Source organism: Molothrus aeneus, chromosome 5 (genome assembly GCF_037042795.1).
Source record: "Molothrus aeneus isolate 106 chromosome 5, BPBGC_Maene_1.0, whole genome shotgun sequence".
Taxonomy (NCBI): domain Eukaryota; kingdom Metazoa; phylum Chordata; class Aves; order Passeriformes; family Icteridae; genus Molothrus; species Molothrus aeneus.
In genome coordinates, this window is record NC_089650.1 from 8875590 (window position 1) to 8897143 (window position 21554).

The window sequence follows — 21554 nt, forward strand, 5'->3', positions numbered from 1 at the left end:
CATTTTATTGGTGTTTACCAATACAAGCCTTTGTGCCAATGCCACTGTCACTTCCCTCAAATGCTGGCTACTAAATACTCAGCAGAGGGAAAGAAACCTAGTCAGGAATTAACAAATCTCATACAACGTGTATACATGAAAGAATTAAATTAGAGTATGTCAGAGCTGGGAAGAACTCTCCCAAGAGTGACAGGGAACACACAAAATATTTGGTAGCATGAGAACAAAAACATCCTTCAAACAACAACATTTCAAGTTCAAGACAAGCAATTTCACCAATCCTACTATTGTAGAAGTAAACTGATTTTACCAGTGAGGATCAGATGGAAATTTGTCTTCTGTTGTCTTCTGTTTGTAAGTACAAAGAACAGACATTTCCTTTGAACCCAAGCAAGAGCATCAAATAAAACAACCATGGCAGAGGGGAGGCCCAGCATCAGCCTGTACCTGAACCTGTGGCTATGCAATCTTTGCAGTCATCTCAAAGACAAGAGATTGGCCTTCACACTGGGCTAAAAGTCACATCCTTTCCTCCAGAATTCACTTGAATTGTCAGACACTTGAGAACATATGTATAGGAAATGGGAGGAGAGTAAACATTTGGGGCTTTTTTTACTCTTAGTTCCAGGAACTGCTTCTTCAGGCCCCTTTTTCTATTCTAGCTACAAACATTCTGATATTCCCTCCTTGGTATATTCATAGAGCTTGTCTGAATTGGTTTCACACCTGACAAGAAATTCTCTTAGACCATCCAGATGTCTTAAGAACATGAACATAATGACATCTTTGAAACACCAGGCTCTGGTGTCTTAGGACACATCTAGTGCTACATCTGTTACCAATGTCTCATCTCTACTCCAGTGACTCATATTACCCAAATTGTACTTGGCACTCACCCTCCCTATGAAAATACAAAAACATTTCCATGTCTTCAAGTACCAAGTCCCATCCCTCTTGTCAGGCCTTAGCAACTTGCAACAGGACATTTTTGACATTGATCCTTCCCAACTGTTAATCTACCTGCATTTAATGAAAAGCAGTTTTCTCACAAGTGGGGAAATACTACAAACATCACATGCCAGTATTTATTTGCTGCTGAGGGCTATACAAAGAATCACAGGGTCCTTCACTCAGGAGAGAAACAAATCAATTTCACTTTGAACTTGATCCACTAGATGCTTTGGCAGAGACAAGGCAGAATGCACTTGGGGAGATAAAACTCTAGTTTTATGAACAGTCAGCTGTGGTATGAAGTACATCAGTGTAATGATCCTCCCTGGACTAAAGAGAACAGCAATTTCCACACTTCTGTGGGGTGAACACTTTCCTGGCTCAAAAGGGAGAGCCAGTTAGAAATTCCTTCAGGTAAAGGTTGGAAGATGTGCTCCAAGCAGGAGTCCAACCATTTCACTCCTGGCAGCAAGAAGCCTCCCAACTCTATGAAAAAGAACTGATTTAATTAGCTCTAAAAACAATCTTCTGTAATTGAAGTGAATTCATTTCAGACCAAACCAAGTTTTAAGACAAATGCGTTCTAGGCAAGTGACTCTACAGTAGCCAGCAGAACAGCTACCCTGTGTACTGGCCATTTCTAGGAAGGAAACTATGGAAACAGCAGGAGGAAAAACTCCAGAGAGGCATCCCCAGGGTAAGGCTGTGACACAAGGAGGCCAAGAATTGTTCCACTGACTGTGCATGATTCATTTGGCATGATTCATAGCATGGCAGTGCTATGTGGGCACTCTGAGAGCCACACATTTGTCTCCATCTTGTTACTCCCTGTCCAAAAATGTGTCTGATGTGGTGGTATTTACAGGGGTCCCAGGACCAGGGAAGAGATGAGAATCTTGACTCCATGTTTCAGAAGGCTTGATTTATTATTTTATTTTATATATATTATACTAAAACTATACTAAAAGAATGGAAGAAAGGATTTCATCAGAAGGCTAGCAAGGAATAGAAAGGAATGATAATAAAATCTTGTGACTGACCAGAGAGTCCGAGACAGCTGGGCTGTGATTGGCCATTAATTAGAAACAACCACATGAGACCAATCACAGATCCACCTGTTGCATTCCACAGCAGCAGATAACCATTGTTTACATTTTGTTTCTGAGGCCTCTCAGCTTCTCAGGAGAAAAGATCCTAAGGAAAGGATTTTTTCATAAAAGATGTCTGTGACATCTGGACAGGCATATTCCATCTGCACAGAAACACTCAGCAGAGCCAGGATCACTGCTCCCAGCAGTGCCTGTCCTGACCTGCAGTCACCACATCTCAGGGAGCAGGAGAGGACCACACGTGATTGGCAGAACACCGCACTTTGCTTGACAGGGAGTTGTGGCTTAAAGGCCAAGCAACATTTGCTACAGGATTAAATTTAATCAAGACCTCAGAATAACTCCAGAATTTAATGACTCCTCAGTCAACTGCACGCAAAAGCTGCACATGCTAATGTAGCCTAAGCCATAGGAAAACAAAGAAGTAACTGATTTTTATTTTCAAACCAGATGGAAAAGCAAATTCTATCACATTAAAATTCAGCATTTGTCAAAAGGAACCAATAATAAGAATACTGAGATCATCACACACTGAGATCAGAGGATTTGAGTGGCTAAAATACAGATATTGCAAGGAACAGTTTGAAAGTTATTTACTCCATTTTTATCAAGGATGTTTAATCTCCATTTTTCACTCCCTAAAGGCAAATAGAGGCGGGGGAACACAGGAGGGGGGACATTGTCTAGTGTCCTCATGCAAGTTATTTGTACTTTTGATTCCCACCAAGCAAGCACCAACTTCAAATCCAAAGCACTGGTGACAGCAGTGTGATAGGAGCTCTTCCTTCCTGTTCTGTAGAGCAGCAAACCAGGCTGACAGAAAAGCCATCACCTGCCTCTGAAAAGCAATGTTCTTGGCCAAATTTTTACCATAAGACTTAGAAAATACACACTTTAAAAATTCATTCCTATAGAAAATCCTGTTCCATGCTGCCTAAGACTGATGAACACCATAAGAGATATACTTTGGGAAAAGCAAGTTCATAAAAACTGGTAATCTAACAAGTGACCTCATAGTTCAAGGATCTAGAAAATAATCATCCCAATTAAACTGTGACCTTTCTTTAATGAAAGCAGGCACTCTTTTAAATGTCCTGATAGCATGCTCTGCATGAGGATTTTTAACAGTTATCTCCCTTGCTCACCAAAAGCAATTCAGGTTTAGCCAAACTGATCAGCCCTTCCCCAAAAAAGTTCACTTACCATCCAGAAAAGGGTTCCAATGGCAAACTCAGAATAATGCTCTATAGTAGACAGTACACTGAATATTAAACAAATCAGCACCAGGAGAAACCTGTAAAAAGAAAACAGTGTTTCGTGACTTATCAAGTTGAACTGTAAATCTAGATCTAGGTTTTTCTCTGTCTCATTCACATAACTTTTTTATCACAAATACTTTGTGTTTAATCAGTCCATTATTCCTACTTAAATGAGTATCACCATTTTGCTTTCATTCAGCTTTCAGAAACACGGAATAAAAATGACAGGAAGGCTGAACACAGTAAATCAATAGGTAAAGATCAATTATCAAGTATATTTCTCAGGGAAGGTTGTCATAGTGAATGTTTCGTGTTTCACTGATTGCTGTACAACTTAACAGAGACACAAACTACACTCAGTGGGTTTTGGTAGCTTTTACATGAAAATTAGAGGTGGAAAAGCTTATCAGGAAGGGGGAAAACTCTTGTACAACCTAGAGACCAATGACAAGATTAATTCCTTTGGAGTTTATCTACAGTCTTATCTTATCTATCTTGTCCCCAGTGGACACTTTTATCAGTGCTCCAGAAGAAGAGACGAAATGCACCTCATCAAGCCCACAGCTGACACAAGCCCAGGAGTTTGGTCACTAAGCTTGAGGACAGAGCCCCTGGTTAGTGGTGCCTGCACAGGCTACAGAGCAGACATACAGGAATCTCCTAAAACTTCACAGGAACAAACCTCAATCCTACACAAAGCATGGGGAAGAAGACTAAAACATGTCCCCCTGACCTCCCTTTCCCTAATTCCCAGCTCCGTTGCCTCCCTCCCTCACTCATGCCCAAGCAGCAAAGAGGGGTAGGGAATGCAGGGGGTTGTGGTCAGACTACAACACTTTGTCTCTGCCTCTTTTCCATCCTCCTCCTCCTCCTTCTCCTCACACTGCTCCCCTGCTGCATTGTGGGCCCTTCCACGAGCTGCAGTCCTTCAGGACAAACCTTCCCCAGGGGCTGCAGGGAATTTCTGCTCTGGGACCTGCAGCACCTCATCCCCCTTCTCCTGCTTCTCTCACCTCTGTGCCCAGAGGTTGTTTCTCACTCTTGCTTTTCCCTCTCTTCTCACAGCCCATGCTGTGCTTTTGGCCTTTCCCCAGGAGCTTTTCCAACTAAGGCTGGGGGCTCAGCAGTCATGTATCCACACAGACATAAAGGAGCACATGAAACAGAATCCCAGAATCATTTAGCTTGGAAAAGGCCTCAAAGATCATCGAGTCAAAACATCAACCCCACAATCCCAGGTCTGCCACAAATCCCTGAGTGTCCCATCTACACATTTTTTAAATACTTCCAAGGATGGTGATTCCACCACTTCCCTGGGCATCCTGTTCCACGTATTTACTCACAGATGCACTTCATATGTATATATCTATATATCTAGAGAGACAAAGTTCTCACAACACAGATACAGGATAGAAAATCTACTGCAAAGAGCTGCTTGGATATGGAAAACCCCCAAAACCTGTTGGCCTTGTTACCTCAGAGGGTAGGCTGAGCCAATATTCTCTATGCACCACATTCAAACCACAACTAGAACCAGGGAAAATGGGACAATGTTGATATCTATGGAGGCCTTCAGCTTTCCTTTTTCTCTTTTTAGAGTGCCTCAGAGTTTTAGACTGCCTTAGGAACCCCAGGAACACTGGAAACAATTCTTTGGTATGTTTGATCTGATCATTCACACACTGCAAGGAAATTGGAAGTATGTGCTAACACAGGCAAGGAGGGACAGTTGTTTCTCAGCTGCCACATAGACAACAGCTGACCTCTTCAAGCCTAAAACTGGATTTCAAGTTATAAAAACAAAAGGTCCTACTTCCTTTCATCTGGCTCTGGAAGGACTCTGACACTATTTAACCACAGGTGGAGATTTGAGAAGATTAGGGCCATCATTAATAATCAGATTTCCTAAGTAGTGGTTAGAGCTGTACATGTACAATTGTCTCTGAATCAAGTTTGCATTTCTTCAATATTTACCTATCCTGATCCACAATATAAGAGAAAAGGGATCCAGATAATATATCTTATTATCATACAAGGGTAACAACAACACCTTTAGCTCAGGACAGATCTCAGCCACACTCTCATGGTTGATGAGTTCCACAACCTCCTCTCCTGGTTTTATGCATTGAGATTCTCTTTTTTTTTTTTTTTTTTTCCCCATTTCCAAATCACACACTAAAACCATTCAAAGGACCCTTTAAATTCATTTAATTTATGGCACTATATCCTCTGGCCAGTGAGTGTCACTCCTTCCCAATGAATAGCAAGGGCAGCTCACATGAGCTGAGTACAAATTCAGTTGCAGGAGGACAAAGTCAAAGACAAGCACAGATTAATGATTTAGTGAGGGCCTCAAGAACAACAAAAATCCCAAAAGAACAAAAAAAAATGAACCACACAAAACCCCCAATCAACCAACCAAAAAAAAAAAAAACCCCAAACATTAAAAGAACACCCCAAAACAAAAAGAAAGCCCTGCTGTGGGCAGGCTGTCATCTCCATGGGGACACAGCAACCTACACTGGAAAAAACGGAAGTAGATCTGCCTGTCCTTTACTGGAATTGCTGAGAAATTGCATTTGAGACAGGTGAGGGACAGTTTCTGGTATTCTCAGCCAGAATTAGATAGACTTAAGAAGGTAAAAATAACAGGAGTGTGTCAAGGTAGATACAAAACCAAATACAAGGCCAAAATGGGTCTCATCCAGGCAGTGATCTCACAGTACATGACCATCCAAGCCAGGCAGCAGTTCATGGATGGACACAGCCTCCGTGTGAAGGACCTGGGACTGCTTTCCCCTTGGATTTGTGTGTCTGGAGGGGCAGGCAGGACAGGGCTGGAGCCAAGAGCCTTGAGGTGCCATTCAGGACCCCTGGTTTACACAGCAGCCCCACAGCCAGGGTTTAGCCATGGCTGGTGATGTTGCTGTGTGCACGTGCAGCAGTTTGTGCTCAGTGCTCACCACAGGCTCTTGGAAAGTAGCCATGGATGGAGTTTGGTGAGTAAGTGGTATCTGAGGTATGACAAAAGGGCTGCAGACAAGTAGTGGGACCAAGGGTCAAGTCCTCCCTGCACCCCAAGTAAATCCACTCCCAGAGAAACCAACAGTCCTTTTGCACCTTTTCTCTAGCACAGTGGAGCAGCATCTTCTTCCCCCTCTGATATCTCTGAGCCAGCAGTCAGGGCAGGCTGCCTTCACAGCTTCCTTTAAGTTACTGTCACTGGGCCACACACCACAGTGCAGGTTAGCTTTGATGAGTCCACACTTAAACAGCTCAATGAACTGCCAGCTGATCTGCAGAATCCAACAAGCCACACCTCTGCCTCTCAGGCAATCAGCAAAGCGCCTCGTGGACTGCCCCTAACAGCCTCTGGAATGCTAAACATAGCTCTAACCAATTTAAACACACTGGAGGAAAAAAGCTTGGGTGAGTGCCAAATTCCCTGTAAAGAGCTGGATGAATGGTCCACAAGCAAACCCCCAGCAAGGCTCCTCCCTGAATACTTCTGGGTTTGTCTCAGGGTCTCACTGCAGGTGTTGCTTAGAGGGACAAGCTGTCCCTCAAAGGCAGTGCCAAAGTCTACCAGTGTTAACCCATCAGCAAGTGCCAAACAGATCCTGGGTCTCCTTGAATATTTCTGATTGCATTTCTGGGATACCTATAGGTAAGGCAAGTGGATGGGAGCGTGTTTCATATTGCTGGCTTGGGGTGAAGCCATTTAAAGCTTGTCATATGGCAATTTCCCTTTCCCCACCAGCTCCAGACTGGCTTCCTCATGTTGCCCCTGCTATCCATCCTCTCTCCTGCAAAGGACAATTCTCTGTGCTGTAAGGGTGAGAAAACAGGGTGTGATTGTTTATTTGCTTGCAGGGAGTTATTGCATCCACAGAGAAAAATTTCACCCACTGGCAGCTGTTCAGTTCCTAAAGGCAGGAAGTTAACAAGGCAGAGATATAAATAATTATCAACTAGTAGAGCTGGTCTACTCTTTCACATCCTAAAGGAACTGAGGTTCTCCTTTCTAGTACTTTGTTCTCTTTCATTCTTTCTGTGATTCTTGAGGATGTTGAGCCACAACCTGAGCTGTTACTTCCTCAAATACATTTTTCCCTGTTCTGCCACAGAGCTACTAAAAATAGTGAGGTATTTCCTCACAAAACACCTGGCTTTCTTTTCCAACTTTTTTTTTCTGAAGATGGAAATTTATTCCTGATCACCTATTTGCAGACTCTTCCTCATTCTCTCTTTGAGCAGAAAAAAAATATTTTACATATCAGAGGAAAGAGAAGCACTTGAGAACTTCCCCTTTGGTTTCAGATTCTCATGTAACACCGTTCACACTTACAGAAGATGAAGTGTCATGCTTTCCCAAGAGACACCTTGTTAATGTGAATGAAATTTACATTAGTAAATTTCATTTAGTAAATGTAAATGAAATTTACATTACAAGTATTTCTTGACTTCTCCTCACTTCCTTAAGCCTCAGGTATACACATAAATACAACTGCTTTCTCATCAATGCTTTTAGACCATCACCCTTAAATCTGTCCCATTTAATCTGTTAACCAGATTAAAGAGACAGTCCTGTTAAAGGCTGAAAATTAGTGCTTCTTTATGTCCTGGTCCTCCTAAACATTGCTTCCTTTTGGAGAGTAGCTGGCATGACTGGAAACATGTTTCTGTTGCTGTTGTCACCAGGGACAAATTCTGTTTGTTGACCATGAGCACACTTCACTGAAGCCTTCAAACACTGGGAACTAGGAGGTTAACTTAACAATTGAGAGAAAAATGATGTCAAGCACTTTCTCCAGGGTGAGCCTTTCAAAGGTCATGCTGTAACAAACTTGTTTTCCATGGAAGACAAGCCTAATGGAAGTTCTTAAAGGAGGAGTAGTCATAATTCCTCCTTTTTAAGTTTTGCAGCAAATAATTCCATTTCTAGCAAAAACTGTGCACATGGGGCTTTGTGTTTATCTCCTGCAGATAAGTGCACTTGAAGTGCTGATATAGCAGATGCTCGTGGGAATGTTATCTCTTGGACAATAAAAAAGGGATGGGTGTGGAGGGGTCAAACTTGTAAATTCACAGACAGAGATATACTCCTTGGCAACCAAGCACAAAACAGTAGCTTTGGGGTTTTCTGGGCTTTACCAAACTTTGTTGACTCTGCAAAGTTTTGTTTAGAGAAAAAAAAACACTTTTAGAAAAATGTGAGCTCTATAATGAAAGCAAATCAACAAAAATTGTTATGGAAAAGCTATCGAAACCCATGCTCTGTAGAATTGAGTGTCCTGGACCGTGGATTGCTGATGATTTTAACACAACCAGATGTGTCCTGTTCCTTCCTCAAAACTGAGCTACTGTGCCTCTCTTCACTCTGGGAAAGCCCTCCAGGTAGGTAACTACAAATGGCTTCTACATGTTCCAGTTGAAAGTACATGGAAACCCTGCCTTTTAGATTCCTTAGATAATCCTTTATTCTATCTGCTATTTTCTCCAGAAGCTTTGAGCAGTCTGCTTTAGTGGAAGGTGCCCCTGGCCACGGCAGGGGGTGGAATTCAATGATCTGTAAGGTCCCTTCCAACCCAAACTGTCCCATGAGTCTAAGAAAATAAGCCAAAATGTTCCAGCCTACTATCACAGTAGGGGAGAAGAAATGCAGTTGCTTCAGCTGGACTTAAATTAAAGGAGAAATGGACTGAATTTAGGCTAGTATGTCCAAGTAAATCTATGTGCAACTACACCCATTGGAGTTTCAGCTTTTTTCTGGATGACAGAATACAGAGTTGTCTAAAGGAGACCAAAAGCTCTAAGTCAGCCTGTTGTTAGGGACAATAAATGAGTTTAGCAAACAGAAAGCCCTTTGAGGGGTTCCAGCAGTATGGGCTGCTTTCTATTTTAACTGGTCATTTTGTGGCAGGAAAACTAAGGAGAGCATTTTTTTCTTTTTTCATACTCTAAAAGTGCAAGTTCTCATTCCTGAGTGAATGAAACACTTTCTTCTAAATGGGACTCCACTGTCTCATGTTGAATAGCCATGTGCTTCTGAAAAACATTCCTGCTGCTCTGAATGAAACCTCACTCCTGGTCTTTACATATTTTTGTTATCCAAAGGAGTTTCTAGGTTATGAAGAGAAGGCTGTCCCTGTGTCTCTGTGGGCAGGTTTTGATGACCCTCAGTTCTCTCATAAATCTGTTTCCAAGCTCCTGAGGTTTGATGTGTCTTTGAAAGGTCCTGTGCTTATCCATATGCGATCATACACATATTAGAGTTGGTTGGAAATTTTGGTAAAGGGACAATTTTTCTGCTGAAAATACCAATCTGTTAAAATTAGAAATAGTCTGGGAATGTCAGCAGAAGTGGAGAAGGAGACCAGACACGATTTAATGGAAACCTGCCTAGCTTTGGACTCTACTAACAGGGAGCATGCCTAGCAGAGAATTTGGCCATATCTGAGTTTCTTTCTTCTACCTCAGAATAAAATATTTTCAGAGCTTTGAAGTCCTCAACCAAAGGAAAATCCCACCTATTGCATGGATATACTGTGGATCTCTGTTTTCAGCTGTCTCTTCTGAGTTTCACCCAGAAATGTCCAATATCTCCATTGCACATAACATGAAGTTGCCTTCCTGGTTCCTATCAGAAATAATAAGTCAATATTTCTACAACACCAAGAGAATTTAAAATTTCACTTACAAATAGTGAAATTATCTGCATATACAGAATTCATCACAAACAGGGCTGGATCAACAGCTAAAACCAATGTTGTTCAAACCACAGCATGAGCCACACATCCTACAAAAAAACCTCCCACATGAAACCAGCTTTCTGGATCTACTGACCCAAGCTGTTGAATGTTATTTATAAAACATCCACAGCTCCATTAGTAATGAGCACTTCACATTTCCAAACATTTGACATCCTAACTTAATTGCTGTTCTTTGAAGAGCACTAAGATTTGGATTTTGCTTTTTCTACGAGTTTATCTGGCAGTACTTCAGAACTGACAAATTGCATTCATGCATTCCTTACAACCACCAGGAGCACTGATCTTACTGAAACCTTTTATTTAATGCCCTGCCTTTCCCGGGATTAAGCTCCTTGATTCCACTGAGTGCCCGTATCTTCCACTGACGTCTGTGCTTCTGTGTTTCTCTTGTTTTTATCTTTGCATGTCTTGCAATCTTCCATTCTGATTCTACAGCTAAGACTTTCTAGAAGAGGCATAATCAGTTTTTTAAACAGTGACAAAACCAGTCCATCATCATGACTTCAGTGTTGATGATTCTGATACTTTTATCACCAACCTTGACGGTAACACAAAAGTCAGTAGGTTTTGGCTTGTGATCTTGGACACGCCTCCAAGGGAACAGGAAATTCCAACCACCATTCAAAATGCAACACCAGCTTCCTCATAGTAGTCACATTAAATAATGTCTCTTGGGTTCAGAAGACGAAAAGGGAAAGAACAAATTTATATAATGATGCTGTGAAAATACATCCGCTGAGTTAATGCCAGCTTGATCATCACTTTTCTTCTTGAATTTGGTACCATGTGGAGTTCATGAGCAATTGTAACATTAGTACCAAGGAATATCTTTTTACTTTGCTGGTTTCTGTAAGAACAGAGGGGAGTTTTTCCACAAAAGCATAACCAAATTCCATCAACAGCACCACAGCAATGTCAGGCTACAGTATTTGTTTTCACTACAGAAACAACATTAGCCCGTGGGGGCAGATGTTAATGTATATTAATTGCTGAGATTATTACAAAATTGAGCTTCTAGAATAAGATGGATTGAATTTCTTACAGAAATGATGGAAAAAGTCATCAATAATTCAAAAAAATGAAAATAGAACTTACTCATGCTGTGGCTTTGTGCCCTGTGGTTAGGTGACGGTGCCTAACACGAAGTACTCCCAGATCCAAGCTCTTCCTTAGGAGCTTTCCTAACATCTCCTGAAAAGACTCCTTGGTGCCAAACAATCTAAAGGACCTCAAAGTGAAATGTTCTCATCTTGGGGATATTACTTTCTCCTCTAGACAAATGTCTGTTTTAACCAAGTGAGAAGAAGCACAGTATCTCTGACATTCCTCATCCCCTGTCCATGTTAGCTGGAACTCGCCAGCTGGCTCAAAGCTTTTTGGTAAGGCCCTTTCAGACAGACATGCTCAGACAGTGTGGTTGCAGAAACCTCATTTCCTTAGGAAGAGAAGTAAAAAATTAGTAACTATCCTCATGTATTTTTAGAACAACCAAACCCTGGAACTTTACAGAACCCTAATGACAATTTTCTTTAATATCAGTGCACCTTCATTAGCAACTTCAGCCATTCCACCATCTCATCCATGCAACTCTAAGCAGCAAGAGGAACATCCCATTTAATGAATAAGTTTCTTCTCTTCAATACTGCTCCTCTTTTGGTACCTGAAGCTTGTCATCAGACACATCTGCTTAGTACCTCTCAATAGTTAGTACACAGATGAAAAGTAGCCATTGCAGTTCTAAACTGAAAACCTTGTCAGTGACATTTCTATATAAAATTCCAAATAAGTAACTGTTATGCTGACAAGAAACACGCTAAAAACAATAAGTAATGAGTAATAATAATAATAATAATAATAGGCCTTTCTCTTATGAAAGTACACCATGTCCAGAATTAAGCTGTGACATCAAGGTCAAAGCCAGAATCTCAAAAGCAGCCATGTGCTTATAATTACTCTGAACTTTAGTTGTTGCTTGTGTTGGTCATATTACAATCACATCATTGGAAAAAGCAAAATATCTGCTTGCATTCTAGAGATAATTGTGGAAAGGACAGAAATGGGAATTTGACAGTCCCTTTGAGATAAACAGTTATAAATAATGGGTTATATGCTTCATTTCCAGATAAAAACAGGAGCTGGAGAACACTGTGCTAACTTATTTCAGTTTACTAAAGAGCTGCTACACTCAAATAATCAAAATATATGCAGGCAAGTGCCCCATTAAATGGGACCACTAGACCCTTACATATTTTGCCTTTTAAAGTTCTTTACATCAGCAACAGTTTTATGCCAAAAAAAATGGAATATCAGCCAGAATGGTGGCTCTGAACTTCTGCAATTTCATTAACAGAACACAACTAGCATTTCTTACATGGAGTTGGAGGAAGTAAAAAAACCTGAGAAAGCAAAGTCTGAGGAGAAACAATAATAGGAAAAATTTACAATTTTTAATTTGTCCAAATAATCTGAATTCACTTGTTTATGTATTACTCACAGTGACACAGACACTGGTACACAGAATCTTTTCTGAAGGAAAAAACCCTCTGCTGGCTACCCCCCTTTTATAAACATGTTTTTTGATCTTTTTGTACTTTCCTCATGAAGTTTTAAGTCTGTGGTGTTATTGATGTTGTTCACATTTTTGGAAGGATCATGCACTTTTAATTATTCAGAAGTAACTGTTCAGTTGAAGGGTTTTTTTCAACAAGCTGCCGGGAACAGGTACGTGTGTGTGTGTGTGTGTGTTTTTGTGTGTGTTTTTGTGTGTGTGTGTGTTTTTGTGGTTTTTTGTGGGTGTGTGTGCATGTTTTTGTGTGTTTTTGTGTGTGTGTGCACATGTGCTTCTCTTTGAAGGAGCTGTGGGAGTCAGTCTGGAGGACAGAGGGGTAACAAAGTAAATCTAGGGCATGTTTCATATAAAACTGGGCCCACACCACAGCTCTCTGTTGGGAAAAAAAAAAGAAAATAAAAAAAGAAAGAGAACTTTGCCTCATTCCATTCCAGTCTTGGCCAACTGTGTTAGTGCTGGTTGCAGCCCTGTTAGACCACTTGCTGACATGCTGCAACTCCTGAAGGTCCCAAAAGCTCCTCATTTCCTGCTGATCTAGATTCCTGCCATTACAGGGAGCTGATGAAGCGTAGGAGGGCTCCAGTGAGTGCCAGAAGAAACACAAGTTGTGCAGCACAAATGTGTGTCCAGAAGAGAAGAAGGGAAGGTGACAGAGGGGCACCAAGAGCTTGTGGCATTGGTAAACCACCCTGCCAGCTCTTGGGAAACCATACTCTAGGGAAGAAATTTTCCCTGTCTACCCCACAATTCCCAGAGACAGGCAGCATCCCATAGGAATATTTTGGAGCAACAGCCATTACCCTCTCGAAGTCACCATTTGGAGGAGTTGTTTCCCCAGAAATCTCAAGGCAGCCTGCAGAGCAGACTTTATGGCTACCCAAAACCTGCATTTATGAAATGCTTTGCAGTCAAACCAGGTGGTCTGCAGTACTTGCCAGATGATTTGCAATGTTACCTTGCAATTATTGTGCACAATTTTACATGCAATTCAACAAGTCATTTTGATCCACTGAGAAAACAAGAGCGGGGAAGGGATTCAAGGTGCTTCATGTGCAGTACTAACCTCACTGAAGACCAACCACTCTTTCCCACTGGGGTAGGCTCCTGCTGGTGCCAGAAGCTGAAGTGGCTATCCAAGTGTAACTCCAAGTTTAACTATCAAAGGACAATAGAGCTGGCAGGAGCAAGCTGAGTGCTGGAGGTGGATGAGAGGAGCAGAACCCATGCTGGCTTGTTAGCAATGAGCTGTTAGATCAGCTCACCTCATCCCAAAGGAGTTTATGGGACACAAAGGCTGGTCTAACTTTTGAATGAGAGCAAGGTCTAACACACATTTGACAAGTGGCCAAACCAGCACAAAGTGACCTGGAAGAGCTGCAAGTTCTCACTGAAGCTTTTGCAGTGTTACACATCAAGCAAATGGCAGGCCTGAGAACACAGTTAAGAGTCCCTGTCCTAGACCTCCCTCTTGCCTTGTACTTGCCTCCACTCCCAGCCAGCCTGTGGTTTCTCCAGAGCCTGACAGCAGCCCTTCCAGCTGTGCTGACTCCAGGGGTGATGTGACATCCATTTGCTAGGAACTGGACTGGGACCAACAGCTCCTTTTGTATCTCCCCACAGCCATCACTGCTTCTTCTTCTACTGAACTATTGGCTTGGACAAGATTCAAATTAGTTGCCTATGGGTGAAAGGTTCCTTGTCCCATCATGAATTCCACACCCCCGCTTTCCCTAGCTCCCAGCTGTCATGTCCTACCCCTCTTCCTCCCAGTGGCTCTCTGGGCTTCTTGACCCTTTTCAGCTGTCCCCTTTGTGTCTGTATCCAGCTTTCTGATATCCACAACCTGGTTTTCCTCCTTCCTTTGTCAGATTCTCTTTGTCCTTGAGCTACTCTGCTCTTGTATTGTTTTCCACCAGTTTCAGCATCACTGGCACCAGTCTCAGCTTCCACCACAAACCAACGTGGACCTCAGTGTCTCAGTCTCAGGTTCTCTTTTCTCCCTCTTTCACCACACTCAGTGTTAGCCAGTTGTCCTGCTCCCTCACTTCTTAGTCCAAAGGAACCCAGGTTCCCTCTAAGTCTCTGGCTTTTTAACTGAAAAATTCATCTACCCAGGCAAGAGCAGCACAAAAGACCAAAATTAGCAGTCCCTGCATGCTCCAGAGAAATGGAAAAAATAGGAAAAGGGAGTTGGACTGCAGTGAGCAGGGTGTAACTGACTGAGGGGGAAAACACGATGGGTCATGGGCACACTCAGGGGTTTCCTGCCTGGAAGCCACACTGCGGCATCACCTCGGGCTGACACAAGGTGGCCTCTGTGGCTCACAGAACAGTGATAGGTGACAGCCAGCCAGGTGGACACAACATTCCAGCCCACAGTGGAGCAGTCACTAAATGGATGTAGGCTTCAGAAATATATCCATCACATAAGTAAGACTCCACCTGCAATGAAACTATTTAAATGTGTAGGTTTGCCAAGTAAGGCCACTGCCATAAATAACTCCTCACCAATACATGTTGTATTTTTCTTTCATATTTCAAAATATGAGGGTTATACCCTAATACCTGACATTTGGATGTGATTTAAGCAAGTGCATAGATGAGTTTAGAAATTAATCCAAGCCAGGCACATGCTGCTTTTTCTGGACTCAGGATCTCACCGCTGGGCTCTAACACAGGTGATCTCCAACACCCCACTCCAACAGCCACAGGAATTGCTTGGTTTGGATCAATGCATTGTCAGTTCATGGAGCAGCTGCTTCTCAAGGCCTCAGCTCTTGCCAAGTGAAATCCTCTACTCTACTGGGCTTTTTGGAAGTGAAGGTATTTCACAGTCCTAAACCAGAAAAGTATCCAAATGAGAAGGTTTTCAAGACCAGCAGGAGGGATTCTCAAGTGAACCCACTCACCACTTCAAACATTTTGTTTTGAAACCATTATTTCAACCTCCACTAAAACTCCAATAACTCCACTAAAATAATATAAATTTTAGATTTAATTAGGCAAAAATAATTCCCTTTCCTACCACTGTTATAAAGTTTCGTAAAAATCCTGAGCTTATTCCCTTAAAAGAAACTTTCTACAAGTGTTATTGATGATTATCTTGGTAATTTCAGAATGAGAAGAGGTCACCTCCTGGAGCACTTGCTGTTCCCTCACCTTGGCTGGTTTTGGAAAGTCAGGTTCTTTCTAGCAGAACTGACTCCAGATCAGAACAGACTCCAGTCCCTCTTGGACAGAAAGCTCCCCCAAGTCTGTAAATAAATTGTCTGATCTTTGTGGCACATGAAGGACAGAAGGGGCAGAGCACATCCAGCTCCTCCAGGCTACACAAATATCAGCCATGTACTTGAAAGTTTGGATTTGTCAGGAAAATAACAAATCATCATTATCATCACCATCAATCAGCTGCACTTAAGTTACCTCCAAACCCACACATAAAACACGGGAAGCTGTTTAAAAATAAATTACAGGTTGTTCTAATTATAAAATTAAGTGTATTTTAGATTAGTAGTTTATTTTTTAACAATGTTTTGCTGTAATGATATATAATCTTATAAGGCATGTTCTTTCCAAAACAGAAACTTGTTATTTAAATGAACACATCATGTAGTTACTGGGATAATTATTAGCAAAAATATCCTTGAGACAAAATGCTTGCCAAAAGCTGTTTCAAATGTTTCCTTTCTAGGAGCCTCAAAGACAAATAACTTTTAAGAGCACTCAATTTTCATATTCTTTCATGTAAATGGTAGGAATCTTTAAAAAAACAGTTGCTGTTGGTATTACCAGTATTTTCTCCAATTTTCTAGTACTGAGGGGGTGTATAGATGTTTTTGTTTTATTTTAATGCCCATTTCAGAATAAAAAAGTGCATATTAAAGGTCAACCTCAGTTGGGGATAAAAGCAACACAGATGATGAAACAAATTAATTTTAGCAAGATTAGTAGTCTCAACTAGGCTTAAATCATGACTATTCATATATTTAAATCTACACAAATCACATCTTTTTAGTCCTTAGGAATAAAGCATGCTATAAGCATAGTCCTTGAAAGAGGCTTTATCTTTTTGCTTGGAGAAATTTCATTAATCAAAAAATCCTTTCAAAAACACATATATGATATTGAGGAGGGAAAGGAAGCAAGTATTAATGAGACTATTTTATGCTAAATAGAAGCATGAGGCGTTCATCCCTAGAATTACCATATATTTCTCTAGGCAGTTCCTGACTGCAGCCACTGATAATGGTTTTTTTCCCAAAATGCAATCAGGCCATAGTTTATCTTAGACAAACAGAGTAATTTCAACACTCTGCATTTCTTTAGGAAATATGCTAATGTTATAATAAAAGCAAGGCCTTTTGGCTCAGCTGGTCAGTAAAACTTGCTCTGGTCTCAGTGAGAGCACAACTGGACCCTTTCTACAGCTAAGATGACAAATTATCTTTCTGTTAAGCAGCATTCAGAACAGTAATTGAGGTCTTACTAAGCTTGACATATACCATAAGCAACCAAAGAAAACAGTAACAGCTGGATTAATATATCAACCACTGCTTTACAAGGGTAAATGGAAGCCTTAATTGCCTCCTTGTATGTACTACATGCATGGTATAATGAAAAACATTTCACTAAGTTTGTACTCATTTCATGTTCACAACTATAAATCAATTCAAATTAGCAATGTTATATGTTTGTCTAACAAATTACTTGTTTTGGCTCTTTAACATGAGCAAAACAAACTTAAAAGAGCAGAATGTGTCTCATCACAGCTGGACCTGCCACATCTGCTAAAAACTGCAGGAACAGTGTAAAGCAGCTCAATCAGCAATCAGAACTGCCAGGAGCACAGAGGACTTGCCCTCAGAAATTTCAAATATACATGTACATCCTTGAAAACAAATATCATTTGAAGAATAAAAAGCCTTCTCTGGAAATGATAATGCATATATTGACTGATTCTTTGAGGAACTGGCTTTTCCACTGCCTTGAGAGGATTACTCATGGAACAGGTTTTGAGGACAGGAGATCAAGTACTGATGATTACTGGCTGATTAAATGGGCAGTTTCAGATTTTTCTTAAAGCAAAGGTCATGTGAAAATGTAGGTACTTACACAGCAAAATGATAGATAAAACACTTCCACCCACTGGGCCTCTCCAGGAAGTTGTAGACCTGTCCCTGGGTGCTGGTTTTGGTCAGATATTGGCTCTGGAAGCACTCCATGGTCCGGGCCCTGCCAGCTCCACTGTCCATGCAGGCTGCAGCCCTTGTGCCTTCCCCGGGGCTCTGGGCAATGCCAGCTCCCTTATCCATGGAGGGCTCTGCATTCAGTGCCACAGGAGAGTACTGCATGGTGCTGAGGCTCCCCCTGACTTCCAACAACGCTGCAGATTTGCTGTTTCCACTCAGAGTGCTCAGCTGGAGGGTGGAGGAGCCTTGATCCTGCCCACGGTGGTTACACAGCAGGTACGCAGCAGTTTCTGCACCACCACTGGACATCCTGCAGCAACACCCAGGTATTGCTGTCTCTGATCAATATTTAAAATCATGAAGGAGGGATTGGATGTCTTCCATGCCCAAGGTTCTCCAGCAGCTGATAAGATGACTTTGTGCTGTTATCACGGAGCTTCTCTGTGACACAAGTGCGAGCTGCCAGCCTGTCACCTGCTGTCACTCACATCCTCTGGAGTTAAGTCAGAAAAACCTATGGGACAGTAACAACAGAAGGAACGGGAGTCTGGGAAAGGGAAGGGGTTGAGACTTCTGGAGGAAGGAAAGAAAATTAATTTCCAAGTTACATTGTTAAAAAGAAAGCCTAGAACTATTTAAACAGTGCAACACTTGTGCAGCAGCAGAGAGAGCTGATCCTACCAGATTACTTTAAACTGAGCAGTTCTTGAAGTGCCCTGATTAGAAATGAAGTGTTGCCCAAAACACACCTGAATGAGGCTTTGACCTTCAACACCTACACCTCAGAAGAACTTATCTAGAGCATACAGGAAGAATTTAAGCCTTAAAAAAATTATTTCAGTCACCTCATGGTACCCAATCTTGAAGTCCACACAGGACTCTGGAGCAACTTTTCTCAAGTGTAAAAAGGAGGATGCCATTAATGATAACTGACACTGGGAGGTTAATATTGCTACAAGGGAAAAGATCAAAGAGTCCTGGCCCGATCCTCAGTTTTCTCCAAGCCCTTTCATGTTTGCCTACTCTCAAACAAGTACCTAGGCAAATAGAAAAGACAATAGGGTTCTTCTAGATCAGTATGTATTTCATAAAGCAGAATTCAATTTCTATTAATACAGAGCAGCAATTTCTTAGCAGCAACATTAATAATTTTGTAGGACTGAGAGTGGATTTCTTTTTTTGAATGGCCTTATTTCTTATATCCCACATTCAGAGTTACATTAGCCTTAGAATATTTTTGACAGACAATTTCAGCCTTCACACCCCCCTCCGCCCCACCTTTTAAATTAAGCCTATTTTTTGCTGTTGCTTAAAGCTCCTCTCGTGTAGTGAATGAACTCCCAGTGCACTGCATCTGAACAGAACCCTCCAAGTTATTCCACAAAGAATTTACATGTATTCATTTTAACATGACTTTCCTACACAGGGCTCATTTCTTAACACTGCTCATGGAAAGGTGGGCATCAGTTCACATTTCCACATCGGTGCTGGTGCAAAGAGAGAAATACATCCCTTCCCTCAGCAGTTCTCTTAATGAACAGCTGGAGGGTGCAAACATTAAAGCACAAAGCCCTTCATCCCAGTCAGCCTGCAGCAGGTCCCTGAGAAGCACCTCTAAGAACATCCTTTCACTCTGGGGTGCTGGGGCTGCCTGGACAAGGCTGGCTAGGCAGAGCTGCAAGCCTGGAACACCTCTCCTGGGCTGCTCCATCCCCACACAGCATCCCACAGACACGGCACAGAAAAACCCGAAAGCAGCTGGCAATCAGCACCTACTTTCTCCAGGCGTGTCCCCCTCCCGGCGGCTGCTGCACACCGCAGAGTCCCTGGAGAGGTGCAGGAGAGGAGCTGCTGCCCGGCTCTGCCCACAGCTCCCCAAGTCCCACCCTGAGCAAGGCAGGGGCCTCCCTTTGGGCTGCCTTATATGGCTGCCCTTGCAAAAGGCACAGAAAGAATCGGGAGCGGTTTGGATGATTTCAGAGAGAAGTTACTTCTGTCTCTTCCTGCTGTCAAAACCAGCAATCACAAGCAACAGCTTAACTTCCCTCCCAGTCTTTTTCTTATCTGCAGACACTTCATTGCAATGCATTAAAAGCGGCCTTTCCTTACTGCACATCTTTAAACACTGAATTAGGTGATGCCTGTGGCAAGCTGGAGGCTCTGCATCCTCCTTTCATACTGGGAAAGTCTAAACAGCAGCTTCAGTTGCTCTGGGTTTTTTTCCATCAAAGTTTTGATGAACCAAAAGCAGTGCTTCATTGTTACATCAAGTACTGGAAAATCAGAGTTCTCTCATGTTGTTGTCCTTTTCAGCTCCAGATCATTTTTTATATTAATTTGGGGAGGAAGAGAATCCCAAACATAACCATTCCAGCATCCAACCCTCCATTTTATTGTTGACCTTTCTAATCAGGAAGGAGAAAATGAATAGTGCTATTTCTCTCCTTTCCTCCCTCTTGTAACAGAAATCAGACTGTTGTCGGCAGTACCAACATTCCAAACTTAAGCTTCCCACTTTTCCAGAGCCAGGAATTTGAGAATGGAACAAAGGTACCCCTTTCACCCTATGGTTATCATCAGTGGGGGAATGCTGCCATTGCACATAGTCTTCACTTTTTATCATAATTGTTTGTGGGGCTAAGGCATCTCTTTCCTTGGAAAGATTATGCCAGAAAGTTATTTCTTAGTTTCCTAGTTATATTTCCATACCACTGCAAAAACTCCAAAACAAAACAAAAACCCAAACCCAAATCCTTTTAGTTCCCTTCTTTTTTCTTGATACATGATACATGTAGTCTGATCTAAAAGCCAACCCATCCAGAACATTTTCCTTGGATGCTGCGTTGCTCAGTTTACCCTGTGCACAGAATTGAATACATTATTCCACACACTACTGCAGGTGAGTGGTCATTGAGAACTGATACCTGACTGGAGCCACAGAAATCCTTCTCCAGGTTTTTGCTTCTTCCTGAAATGCTTGTTGCATTAATTAATACTTTTATACTCTCTGCTCTATTAACTTTTCCAGACAGTAATTTGCTAAATGAAAAAATTTCCATATCTCCTCACCTCTGACCTCTCCTGAATGTAATTACTCAAGCTCTACAAAACTAGCCAAAGTACGGAGGAAAAAAAAAAAAATTGAAAGAACTCGAACAAACCAAACAAAAACCCCCAACCAACCAACCAACCACCAACCAACCAAGAAGCAATTTTTGTGGATATTTTAAGGTTAAAAATAAATTTCCTTTGAGTGAATAATAGTACCCAGCTGCAATGCAAAAACTCAACATAATAGCAGCAGGTTTGAAACCCCAGGAGAAATAAAACCAGAGCACCTGACTCCTATTTCTTTGTTGAGGAAAAGATGATTAAATGATAAGATTTTAATAGACTGAGAGGTGGAAGACTTGAACTCATTCCTTCACACACCCCCAAAAGCAGTATATTGCATCTTTGAGTCAAAACCTCAAAAGATAATTAGTCACCTCACTAATTTATGACCTGCATCACAGGCATGATTTCAGGGATGTCTAAATGCTGAAGTGTTTAATGGTAACTGTACATGCACACAGCATCCTGCAACTGTGTATATACAGGAGCATGACTTCTGTGGCTGGGGTCACTTCATGTGTTTCATTTTGGTGGGCCTGGTGCCACCCCTGTGCTCAGAGAGCACATCTTCCTCACCCTGACAGCACTGG

At 41.8% G+C, this 21554-nt stretch overlaps 1 protein-coding gene across 1 annotated transcript in view; it reads right to left on the reverse strand.

The window, feature by feature from the left end:
* The window catches only part of LOC136556524 (potassium voltage-gated channel subfamily KQT member 1-like), a 410734-nt gene extending 392575 nt beyond the window's left edge, over positions 1-18159 (reverse strand). Inside the window, exons 1-2 of the mRNA XM_066549787.1 lie at positions 17774-18159; positions 3264-3354 (exon numbers count right to left, since the gene is read on the reverse strand). Coding sequence (XP_066405884.1) covers positions 3264-3354; positions 17774-18159 — 477 coding nt within the window. The remainder of the gene's footprint in view (positions 1-3263; positions 3355-17773) is intronic.
* Between the last annotated feature and the right edge of the window lie 3395 nt (positions 18160-21554).